Source organism: Nicotiana attenuata, unplaced genomic scaffold (assembly GCF_001879085.1).
Source record: "Nicotiana attenuata strain UT unplaced genomic scaffold, NIATTr2, whole genome shotgun sequence".
NCBI classification, from domain to species: domain Eukaryota; kingdom Viridiplantae; phylum Streptophyta; class Magnoliopsida; order Solanales; family Solanaceae; genus Nicotiana; species Nicotiana attenuata.
Window position 1 is genome coordinate 47,706 of NW_017675410.1, and position 12,103 is coordinate 59,808.

A 12,103-nucleotide genomic window follows, 5' to 3' on the forward strand; every position below is an offset into this window, starting at 1 on the left:
TTCGGTTCCGGACCGGTTACGGGTTAGTCTTTACCGGGCTTAACGGGTCCGGGTTCATCCGGATAAAAATAAACCGTAAGGGTTACGGGTCCAAGGGGCCGGGCCGGGTTAGTGTTTTTTTTAATTTTTTTGTTTGTATTTTGTATAACTATTGTAATTTATTAATATAAAGTAAAAATATAAAGAATACAATGAAGATGGAAAAAATTGCACTTATAAATTGCAAGTGCTACATTTATTTCAAAATTCAAACTTACAAATTGAAAGTTTTACATTTAACAAGTAAATTAACGAAAAAAGAGTAAATTCAAAGGTTTTGCATTGCCTTAGACTCTTTACCTTAAAAAAACAAATTGGTATCTAGCCGTTAAACTTGACTTGTCTTGGCCGGGTCGGGCCGGGCCAGGCCGATTAACCGGTTCTACATGGATTTTGGTTGACCGAATTTGACCGGTCCGGTTAACCGGATGAATTAAATTGAACGGGCCAACCCCCTAACTCCAGTAACTCAGCCCACCCGGCCCCTAAGTACCGGGCCGGGTCGGGCCCGGGTCAACCCAGCCCGTTTGACACCTCTAAAATAAGGTGACCATTTCAACCTTGTTTCAGTTCACAATATTTCTTATGGTGTACAAATAAAACCGACAAACCGCACCAACCCGCTAATCCGAGTCAAATCGAGAAAAAAAAATCTGACTATGGTTTGGTTTGATTTGGGTTGGTGTTGGAAGAAAAAATCCGACCATAATTGGTTTGGTTTGGTTTTAACTAAAAAAATCAAACCGAAACCAAACCAACCCGGCATTATATGTATATAAGTTTTAAATATGTTTAATACATAAAAATATTTATTGTAGTGTAGTTTATAAATATTTCTTAAACTTTTTTCATAGTTTTATCTTTTAACGTATTATTTCAAGCTTTGACTTATAATTTTTGGATGCTCCAATTAGTTTTCTAGTACTTATTAGTCGTACTTATTTTAGCAACTTAGTAATTTTAAATTATATTTGTTTTCATTATGGTTTATTAATATATATATTTATTTTATGCGATTTTATTATCTTTCTTGTTGAATATTTTAGTACAATGTCATGACCCATCTCATATTTATGTTATTTTATTGAAAAACACCTTATATAGTTCTGTCTTACCTAGGGTTAAAGAAATATTTGGAACACAAATTCTATAATTTGTGCTATGAAGACTTTATTGAAAAAAAAAACCGAAAAACCCCGAAAACCCGAGAAAGCCCGAGACTAAAGAATCCGACTTTTATTGATTTGGTTTGATCCTTAAATTTAATAACCCGACATAACTGGTTTGGTTTGATAATTGAAAAATTCGAACCAACTCAACCTATGTACACCCCTAATTGCTATATAACAAAGAGAGATGCATGGCTGGCTGCTTATGGTATTTGTTTATTGATCCCTTATAATCTTAGTGTGCACCGACAATAGTGGGGCCATAACATGGAAAAGTGCTATAATTTTCATGGATTTTGGTTATAATTCGCCGATGATGTAACAATTCTTTTATGTTATTAATGAATTTTAACATGTGATAGATAGTATGTTAGTTATACGTTTCACCTAATTATCAATTAGTAATTATTTGAAATTTACTTGTAATTGCCTAATAAAGGGTGATTTTTAAAGATAGCCAAATTTATAACTGGTCGTTCAAAAATAGCTCAATTTCAAAAGTAATCGAAATTTAGCCACTTTTTATGTAAAGATAAATCTGAGCGTAAACACTGTTCAAAACCCGGAAAATACTCCAGTATATTATGCTGGAGTTCCAGCATAAGTATACTTGAACTCCAACATATTATACTGGAGTTCCAGGATAGTATGCTGGAACTCCAGCATAATATGATGGAGTTCCAGCATAAATACACTAGAACTCCAGCATAATATGCTGGAGTTCCAGCAAGTATAATGGTCCAGTATAATATACTGGAGTTTGGAGCACCAGTGCTCCAGTCTCCAGTATATTATACTGGAGCCAGCAAAGTATACCGGTCCAGCATAATATGCTGGAGTTCATACACAAGTGCACCGAACTCCAGTATATTATGCTGGACCGGTCTTTATTGCAGCAAAACGGTGGCTATTTTTTATTGACTTGGTAAACGCTGGCTATTTTTGATTGACCAGTCCGAAAACTGGCTATACCGTGAAATTTTGGCATCGATTGACCACCACAAAAGGCCTCAAAGTTTTGCCATGCAATCCATAAATCAACACAATCGGTTAGAAGTAGAGACAAGATATAGTCGAAGAGAGAAAAAATATTTTCATTAATTAGTCAAATACAACTTGTGCATCCTTATATATCTCACTATGCATTAACAACCTTCTAACTAACTACTAACAGACTAACTCCCTCTAGTTTCTACTTATTGCAAAGTGACCCCTCACTAACTCTTTTGTGTTATTCTGTTAACTATCACAACACATATTGCTAGTTTATCTGAACATGCTATTATTTGTTTCTTTTTTCAGGATTGTACCTTATTATTGGAATTGTGGAAGTAACCTTACAATTTTTAATTACAAAGAAGATCTTAGTACACACTTCAATTAAGAACAATACAAAGAACCAGCAAAACTCCAAGGCAGTAAAAGAGAACAAATAGCGAATTCTCTACTCTAACAGGGACAAGATGGCTAGGATCATAATGATAGTCCTCATGTACAAACGCATAGGTAGAAACTGGCAATGAATGAATGTGACGGAACTGCTCAGTACTCTGCTCGGCCTCGTTGTCTTCAACTCTGCCACTTTCTTCTTTTTCCTCCGCGGCGGCGCCATCTTCTTCATTTGGTTCAGGCGCAACGAGTTCAACTCTCTTCTTCAGTTTCCCCTTTAGTTTCTTTTGCAGCTTCACTGGATTCAATTTGCCAACTAATTTTACCATGAACTTTGTTCCCTTCTGCTCGATTGAAATCCCTGATGACTTTAGGCCTTTATTATCCTGCAAATCTTGAATGCATTTGTGAACTCTTGAATTGCAACCTTTACAGGCACAGTGCATGTCTATTTCAAAGTTTGCACTGACATTTTGCTCGATTTCTTCTTCCATCACTTGAATCAAGAAAATTGTTATATGTATTTTTCGACAACACAGTTCTTGTAAGGAATTAGGCTCAGTTTCTTCCATTTTTATACATGTTATATTGTGTGCATCAGGTTAATTAGTTCAAGAAAATCCAGAAATTTGAAACCGCGTTCATGGTACTGAGAAATTGCCTTCCAATTTAAGGGCAACTGTCCTTGTGGCCGTGCATTTTACTTACTCGTCTTATTACGCGAATGTGGACCTTGACTTTTGGGCTGTGGGGTTCTTAGCCTTTTAACTCCTACCATAATCTTTCCATACAACTTTCACTCTCAACATTATGCAAATATAATTTTTCACCGCTCAAATATATTTGGTTTGTTGAACTAATATTTGAGTCACACTTACAAATTCGAAAATTAGATTAGAAGTTTGAGTTTTTTTATAAAAAAAAAAAAAAAAATTGAATAGTAATTTCAAGAACCTATTTGGAGTTGAACGTTGCCTTTGCAAAGTTAAATATAAGTCACTTAGTTGCAATATATGTGTGTTAGTTGTATTTATATGTAATTCCCCTAATCAATAATTCGGAAACAGCCTCTCTACTCCTTCGGGGTAGGGGTAAGGTCTGCGTACACACTACCCTCCCCAAACCTCACTAGTGGGATTTGACTGGGTCGTTGTTGTCCCCTAATCAATAAGAGTTGTTGTGGAGTGATAATTACTCATCCATCCTTAACAAGAGGTTTCAGGTTCGAGCTCTGGTATGGAGTCGCTTTTGATATGGTTACCTTAATGTGAAACTTCCAGACGTGAATCTGGATTTAGTCGAGTCCCAATGTAAGTACCGAACACCGAATAAAACCCCCAAAAGAAAATCATATCGTATCGGTAAATACCATTTACATAGGTGATCAAATTTGGTGTGATCTGTAAATATACTATTTCACATAACGACCATCGGATACAATATCAAAGGACTAATATGTTTTCACTTGTTCAATTTCCACTTCAAAACTTGGTTATATATATGAAACGGCAATTCGTCGAAGAATAGACGCGGGGAGAATACTATAGAACTGTATTCATAGACGGGATTGAGAATTTTTTTGTAAATAAAAGTGTTACGTAAACATTAGAAATCTTACTCAACACGAATTAATTCACGTGGACTCCAATAATGACACAAGGCTTAACCCTAAATTCAATTTAACACTGGGTAATAAAACCATACATATATGATACTGATAATGCATCTCAAATGAATGGTTTAATACATGTCAACAAATAGAAATTAAACACATTATGTTTAGCAAGACGATACATAATATATCTCCTTAAAAGAAAACAAAAAACTAAACAAAAGAAGAAGAAAAACAGATAAAAAATTAATGCAGAAATCAAAGTGATTTAGAGAGCGTTAATTACAGCTCTTAAGACATTGATCTAGAGAAGAGATCAAATCCAAATCTTCTTTCTTGTTATATAATAAAATTCTTCTACTCCTTAGATTACTCCGATATATAATATCCATACAGAGTAAGGGAATATGAAAATTTTAGTATTCCATAAACAAAGGCAGATTAAAATTTAATTAAATTCCTAATCAGAGTTCTTTTACTTCCTTCTTTTTTTCTTCTTCTTAAACCCAGCAATTAACTCACATAATTCTGCAGTATTCAGCTTCTCTATAGACAAATCGATCACAATATTCTGGCCCATAACCATGAATTTTTGGACACCAAATACATTCCAGAACAAAGCAATCACAATATTGTGACCCGTAATAACCATGAAAATTTGGACACCAGCACATTGGCTTGACATTTTCTTCTTTTTTCTCCTTCTGAATAATCTTGACTGATTTTTTCAGCTTCTCTTTCAGTTCTTTCACTAGACACTCAATGTCCATTTCCCCATCCACTGTCACCAAGTTCTTTGACCTATCGATGAATATTCCTTGAAACCCTTTTTAATATCATTTAAAACAATAATTCAGTCTATTAGTAAAACCCCTTAAAAAAACGAAAAAAGGAAATTTTGTTAAAAAGAAACTTTACCTTTGGTTTTGGTTATGATTTTTTGCATGTTTTCGACACACTTATCGCACCCCATGTTGATTTCCAGCATGATTTTTTTGGAAATCTCTTTCTCTTTATTTGGCTTTGGAGAAATTAATTCCACTGGTTTCTTCAATTTCTTTTGAAATTTCTGTTGAAGTTTTGATGGTTCCACTTTACCAGTCACTGTGACTTTGAATTTCATTTCAGTTTCCTCTATATTCATTGACTTTATACCTATCATAATAAACAAAAATAATGGCAAGTTTTAAAGAACAATTAATTAATAGAAATAGATGGCAAAAATGAAAAGAAGAAAAACTTAAATCAAGAAATTCAAAGATGGTATCATATATACCATGCAAATCTTGAGTACACTTGGAAATTCTTTTGAAACAATTCTTGCAATCACAATGCATGTCTATTTGAAGAACCACTTTAACGTTTTCTTCTTCTTCTTTCTTCTTCCCCTTCTGTTTGGAACTCATTTTTCTTTTTCAGTGTTTTTAAAATCACAGCAAAATGAAACAATAAAAAACAAGCTAAACGTTAGCTAGAAATATAAATAGTTACCAAAGTAAAAAAAGGAACCTAGTCTTAACTTTCCATTTTAGGGCATTACGTGTGTTTGGTTTGTAAGAAAATTGGTGTTAGAATTCCCATATCATTTCCTTTTTCTTTCTTTCTTTCTTTTACTTTTTCTTTTTCGTTTAGCTAGGTTAGAAATTCTCCATAAAAAAGATAAATCTTCACTCAGAGGTAACAATAATTGAGGACAAAAGAGGAAGTGTATGCTTTGGTAGTATTAGGTGAGTTTTTCTGATGCTTTAAATGGTAAAATTTCCCCTTATAATAGACAAATTAATCCATGTATAGAAAGTTAGAAACTCGACGATAACAACTTAAAAGAGCATAGTATTAGGTGAGTTTCTGATTAATGTATTGCCTATTAATAGTAAGCACGTAGAAATACCTCACAACTGCTTTTGAAGTCAAGTATAAGGTCTATATCAAAATCAATTTCACCCGCTTTATCTAGTTATAACATGAAACTTACAAATTTCTTTTTTGTCACTAGAACAGTAAAGTCACGATGTTTTTTATCTTAATCATATTAAAGTAATTGAGTTTTACTTATTGTATTAGTAAACCCACTAATTTTGCCTATTATAACCATAAAACTTACCCATTAATGTGACTTAACTGTTATATATATAGTCGCTAAAGTGTAGTAACTTTACCATTATAGTGTTTAGTTAAGTTAATGTGACAAAAGTTATTTTGTAACTTTACATTAGTAGTAAATTAAATTCAGCTACTTTAAAGCGATAAAAAGTAAATTTATGACTTTATTTTTATAGTACGTAAAAACAAACTTTGCCTCCACATAGTTGACATCTGATTCAACGTCCGTCAAAAGCAACAAAAGTATTCTTTGGTAAAACTGGATGAAAACTTAAACTACGCACATACATACTTTTAGAAAGGGATAAAACCAATATAGACATATAAAAACTAGTGTTATTGCGGCTATGACTCGCCTTTCTTAGTATTTCTTAAGCTAATCCTTATTGATTTCATCCATTAAGCTTAAGAATACATTTATTTACTAATATAATGGCCGGTCATAATTCAATAAAAATTTTAAGTGAGTTTGCTTGAATTATGCTAAGTTCAGGGAACAGAGTGGTAATTGACCCGCTTATATCATCAAGAAGATATCTCTCGGCTTAGTTGAATTTTTCTACTCTTTGTTTGACTTAAAATGTTGCGCCGAACAATATTTAAGCAAATCAATCAAATGTATAAAAAGGGGTAAATCATAGCCAACCATAATTAATACCGAATTAAGAACTGAAGCAACAGGATAGCAGACGTAATAGAGATGACATTCAAGAGACTTTATTGATCATGAAAATTGGCCCTGCCTCTCCTTGGAGAGGTTCAGGGAATAGTAATCCATTTTCTATCCTCCAGATCGATCCTGCCTTTTTTGGGAGAGGTTCAGGGAATTCGTTTATCTCTCCTCTTCCGGGGCTTTTTCTTTTTTTGGAGAAGGGATATTCTTTTCCTTTCTTGAGAAGGAGAGAGAGAGAGAGAGAGAATGCCCCAAAAATATCTGGAGCAGGCCCCCTAAAATAACTCTTTTCTTCCCTATTTATAGTTGGGGCCTCACGCCCATTGTGCCTTCTTTTGGTCGACCAGGTAGAGGGGGCAACCTAAACGCTTGCTTCGTATTTGATGCGGATTGGGCGAGGTCAGATTCGCTGGTCATTGCTTTGGGGAGCGTACTTGAGACGGGGTCGATACCACGACGGTCGATTGGTCAGATTTCTGACCGATACAGTTAGTCCCTCCGTTCGTCGGGGTTGTACCCTATCGGCCTCGACGGACGGACTATGTAGCGACATGGTCGTATTGGGAGTCTGGTTCGTATTCCCTCTCTTAGTCACGCCATGAGTTTCGAAACAACATAGAGGGTGTTCGTCGATACTTTTCATACCGTCGCGACGGTTTCGAAGGTGAAACGGCGGCTGATAGATGGAACGTTGCTTTGTGCGAATAGTCGTAATGGCGCTTGACAGTGATTATGGCGCATGTTCCCGAGGGACCAAATTGTTTTCGTGACTGGCCAGCTTCTAATGACGACTGTTGGTCTCCGCGCTTGGGGAATTCGTGCCCTATAAATTGGTTAGACCTTGCACTTTATCATTCATACTTTCTTTTTGCCTGTCTTCGAGAGGGTCTCCGAAATATTCATCCCTTGGGCATTCTGAGCTCTTTCTTTGCCTCTTCTCTCACACTCTTCCTCTAATCTTCCTGTTTTTCCGGTAAAGCTTCCTTCTTCCTCTCTGAGTTAACGATGGTGGGAACTCCTTCTCACGACAATCTTCCGGCCACCCCGCCGGCGACTAAGGGTCACGCTCCGGCGGAGGGGGATTTAGACCTGGCGGAGAACGAAGATGTTCCCTCGGTGGATGAGATCTTGTTCCGTGCGGGGAAGGTGGTAGAAGACTTCAGCGCCGACGGCGGCAGGGAGTACCCTGACATTGAATCCCTTATTGGGGAGTCTGGAATAAAGGAGCTGAGGGAGCGATGGGGCATCCCCAGCTACATCGAGATAATACCCACCGAGAAAAACGACAAGGTGCAGATAGACCGCCCTGGGTACTGCTCGTTCTACGCGTACCCTTTCATTGTGGGGTACACATTGCCGTTCTCGATGCTAGTGGTCGACTTTTGTCGCTACTATGAGGTGTGCCCCGCCCAGATATCTCCGTACTTGTATAAGCTCTTTCTCATGTTCATTAAATACGCGGAGCTGGCAAGTCGTGAAGTCACCCTGAGGCATGTGCTTAGCCTGTTCGCCCCCCAAAGGATTCGGGGCACTATGATCCACGCGCGTCAAGAGGGTTGGTGGTCGGTATGGACGACCGTACCAACCGCCGCTTTGCTGATAATTTCTTCTTCGTGCAGACCGAGCATCTCGTGACGGATCCGACCGGCTTCCTGGCGGTGTGGAATTTTGCCCGTAAGTATCTGCTTTCGGTCTCCAGAATTCGTTTCGGTCTATCTTCCCTTATGTCTTGTGTTACCTGTAGACTTATTTCTGATGTTCTGCAGCCGAGAAGGTGCCGCCGCCGCCCTTGGAGGGAATCCGGGAATGGGTAGAGGCCGTCCTGCCCCACGCAGCGGGGATTCGAACTTGGGCGTCGTTCCATCTGAAGTTCGGTCGTAGGCCCCTCACAGGTGAGATTGCTTTCTTACTTCCCGACCTCTTTTGTCCATTTCTCATTTCCTGAACTTTGTTCGTTGTGATTAGGGAGGGTTCGCAGAACCCGGGCCCCTCAGTTGGCGTTTCGTCGCCCAGGTGCGGTCGCTCGGCTTAGTGCTCCATCTGTAGCTCGTCCTTCGTCGAGGGCGACATCTGTGGAGTCGGTGGCTCTCACCAACCCAGCCCGGGCCGTGCCTCAGGATGAAGGCCCGTCCGGTACTGTTCGTCCGCGAGCTGAGTCGTCGTCGACCGGGGAGGAGGACGAGCCACCAAAGAGGCGGAGAGTGGGCTTCGAGATGGCTCCCCCAACGGTGATTAACTTGGATTCTCCTCCGGCGGGCCAGGAGGGAGGCGTTGTCGCAGAATCTGCTGCAGAGGCGGAACATACGGTTGGTGCTTTTCCTGCGAGTCAGAGCCCAGAGGACTCCGCTGTTGCTGCACCTCGAATAGAAGTTCCTGCTGGATGCGACGAATGATCGGTCCTTGGAGACTACTGCCGCGACCTTGGTCGAGCCGCCGTCATCCTCGGTAGGTCGTGCCACACCGTCGGCGGCGGAGAGGGGGAAGACCGCGCTGGTGGACGAGTATGAGTCTGAGTCCGACCTGGACCCTGATGACGTTCGAATGTTTGAAGAGGGCATCACCCATTCGGTGGTCAATGCGGGGGGGCCGGCCCGCCTCGTTGATATTCCCGCAGATATGAACCTGTTGGCCCAGAGGGGTGAGTTGGTGGAGCAGTTCAGCCTGCTGTGTTCCGAGGCTGAGAATGAGTCCCTGAGGGAGGTTCCGGACGTCGCCGTGATGGAAGAGGTGGCCGTAATGGGCTTGCGGGTATGTTATACTAGACTTTTAATCCGTCGGCCCTTTAGTGTGGAGCGGACGTTTTTCTAACTACTCTTTATGTTTTGCAGTCGTATATACTAGAAGTGGAGAATATCCGCAAGGCCAACGTTCGGTCGAGGATCTTTTTACAGATGTTGGGGAAGTACCGTCGTTACCGCGATAGGTGCCGTGAGCTACATGAGCGGTTGAGAAATGATCCTCGCAACCAGGCGTTGGGCGAGGAGTTGGAGCGGAAGGACTGTGAGCTATTGCAAGTGCTGCGCAGCAGGAGTGAGCTCGAGGAGCGAATTCGTCTCAAGGACGAGGAACTCGAAGTGGGGAGGGGTGTCGCCGCCGAGTGCGAGTATCTGGAAGGCAAGGTGCGGGAACTAAAGCTGGAGATAGAGCAAAGCCGGGCCAGAATTGTGGAAATTGAGGCCGAGTGGGGAGCGAAGCTGGCTGCCCTGGAGGTTCAGGTCGCCGACCTGGAGCGTGCGGAGAGGGACGCGTCAACTAGGGCGGCGGCCTTTGAGGCAGCGGTTCGCGTCCAGGAGTCTCAACGAGAGTCAGAGGGTGAGGCTGCGGCCCTTAGGGAGGCGAGGCTTGAGGAGCGAATCGGCGAGATTGATCAGGAGGCCCAGGATTTGTCAGATCGGGTTGCTGTTTTGGAGGAAGAGAACCAGCGCCTGAGGGCCTTGGCTGGACCGGCTCGTGCCGGCGTTTCCCCCCAGACTCATGATCTTTGGGTCTATGCCGAAGACCAGCTTGACATTTTTAAGAACCTGTTGGAGGAGGGCGCTGTGTCTGAGGAGGCTGTTGAGGTGGCACGCCAAAAAGCCCGCGAAGCAAGAGCCAGCTGCGGATATGACGTGGGGACGCCCGAGACCGATGATGGTGCCCGTGGTGGCGATGATGATGGCCTTGATGGAGGTGAGGATGGCGACGGCGGTGCTGGCGCCGAGTGAGACGCCGAAAAATAATTCTGTCCTGTGTTGATCTTTCCTTTGGTTATGCCGATGGGCGTTTGTTTGTTTGCTGTTTCCTCTTTTTTTTTATTTGACTCTTCGGCCGGCTTGAACCGGATGTAAGCGGCGTTGGCCCGCGTTTCCGGTTCCATTAATAAAGGATCCTTTTTTCGCTATTTGCTTTGTGATGGCGTACTCTTTATCGATTTGCGATTCGGTTGTGGGCAGTAGGTGGTTGTTTTTGCCCGAGTGAGATCGAGTTATAATGCTCTGATGGCGAAGGCACTTAGCCGGAGTCCCGGTTCGAGCGAGGTCGAACTATACTGTTTTGGTGGCGAAGGCGCTTAGCCTGAGTCCCAGTTCGAGCGAGGTCGAACTGTACTGTTTTGGTGGCGAAGGCGCTTAGCCTGAGTCCCAGTTCGAGCGAGGTCGAACTGTACTGTTGATGGCGAAGGCACTTAGCCTGAGTCCCAGTTCGAGCGAGGTCCAACTGTGCTGTCGATGGCGAAGGCACTTAGCCTGAGTCCCAATTCGAGCGAGGTCGAACTGTACTGTCGATGGCGAAGGCATTTAGCCTGAGTCCCAGTTCGAGCGAGGTCGAACTGTACTGTTGATGGTGAAGGCATTTAGCCTGAGCCGGTTCGAGCGAGGTCGAACTGTACTGTTGATGGCGAAGGTATTTAGCCTGTGCCAGTTCGAGCGAGGTCGAACTGCACTGTTGATGGCGAAGGCATTTAGCCTGCATCACATGTTGTGTTCGCGTTATGCTCATCTGCTTGATCATGACATTCAAATTGTTCCAGGTTCATTTTCGATTTCTTGTTTGCGGCGCTTTTGCGCCGGTTTCCGGCCTGACGCGGCGGGGAAGATGAGTGGGAGTTATAGCGAGGGACGGCTTCTCCATCTTCTCTGTTTGGCGCGTTTCCGTCGATTCTGGTTTGAATCGAGCTATCCTCTTAATGCTTTTCCTTTGATTCGGGAAGAACTAAGAGTTCTCGCTAGGAAATCCCCACAGACGGCGCCAAATTGTTTGACTTAAAATGTTGCGCCGAACAATATTTAAGCAAATCAATCAAAATGTATAAAAAGGGGTAAATCATAGCCAACCATAATTAATACCGAATTAAGAACTGAAGCAACAGGATAACAGACGTAATAGAGATGACATTCAAGAGACTTTATTGATCATGAAAATTGGCCCTGCCTCTCCTTGGAGAGGTTCAGGGAATAGTAATCCATTTTCTATCCTCCAGATCGATCCTGCCTTTTTTGGGAGAGGTTCAGGGAATCCGTTTATCTCTCCTCTTCCGGGGCTTTTTCTTTTTTTAGAGAAGGGATATTCTTTTCATTTCTTGAGAAGGGGAGAGAGAGAGAGAGAGAGAGAGAGAGAGAGAGAGAGAGAGAGAGAGAGAGA

The 12,103-nt window shown here is 41.6% G+C and overlaps 2 protein-coding genes across 2 annotated transcripts; both read right to left on the minus strand.

The window, feature by feature from the left end:
- Window positions 1–2,483: 2,483 nt before the first annotated feature.
- LOC109220047 (heavy metal-associated isoprenylated plant protein 3-like) lies at window positions 2,484–3,184 on the minus strand. The gene has a single exon (XM_019384503.1). The coding sequence runs from the start codon at window positions 3,167–3,169 to the stop codon at window positions 2,585–2,587; it is 585 nt and encodes a 194-aa protein (XP_019240048.1). The 5' UTR covers window positions 3,170–3,184; the 3' UTR covers window positions 2,484–2,584.
- Window positions 3,185–4,660: 1,476 nt separating this feature from the next.
- On the minus strand, window positions 4,661–5,615 carry LOC109220044 (heavy metal-associated isoprenylated plant protein 3-like). Its single transcript, XM_019384501.1, has 3 exons — window positions 5,486–5,615; window positions 5,128–5,364; window positions 4,661–5,035 (listed from the first exon to the last, which is right to left on the minus strand). Exons 1-3 carry the CDS (start codon window positions 5,613–5,615, stop codon window positions 4,728–4,730), a joined length of 675 nt encoding a protein of 224 aa, XP_019240046.1. The 3' UTR covers window positions 4,661–4,727.
- Window positions 5,616–12,103: the final 6,488 nt, after the last annotated feature.

What these genes read in the sequence shown, in the direction of transcription:
- LOC109220047 (XM_019384503.1), bottom strand. Translation starts at nt 3,169, where the DNA reads ATGGAAGAAACTGAGCCTAATTCCTTACAAGAACTGTGTTGTCGAAAA.
- LOC109220044 (XM_019384501.1), bottom strand. Translation starts at nt 5,615, where the DNA reads ATGAGTTCCAAACAGAAGGGGAAGAAGAAAGAAGAAGAAGAAAACGTT. An exon ending in GTGTACTCAAGATTTGCATG is followed by an intron (nt 5,365 to 5,485) that starts GTATATATGATA and finishes TTATTATGATAG; the next exon opens with GTATAAAGTCAATGAATATA. An exon ending in AATCATAACCAAAACCAAAG is followed by an intron (nt 5,036 to 5,127) that starts GTAAAGTTTCTT and finishes GATATTAAAAAG; the next exon opens with GGTTTCAAGGAATATTCATC.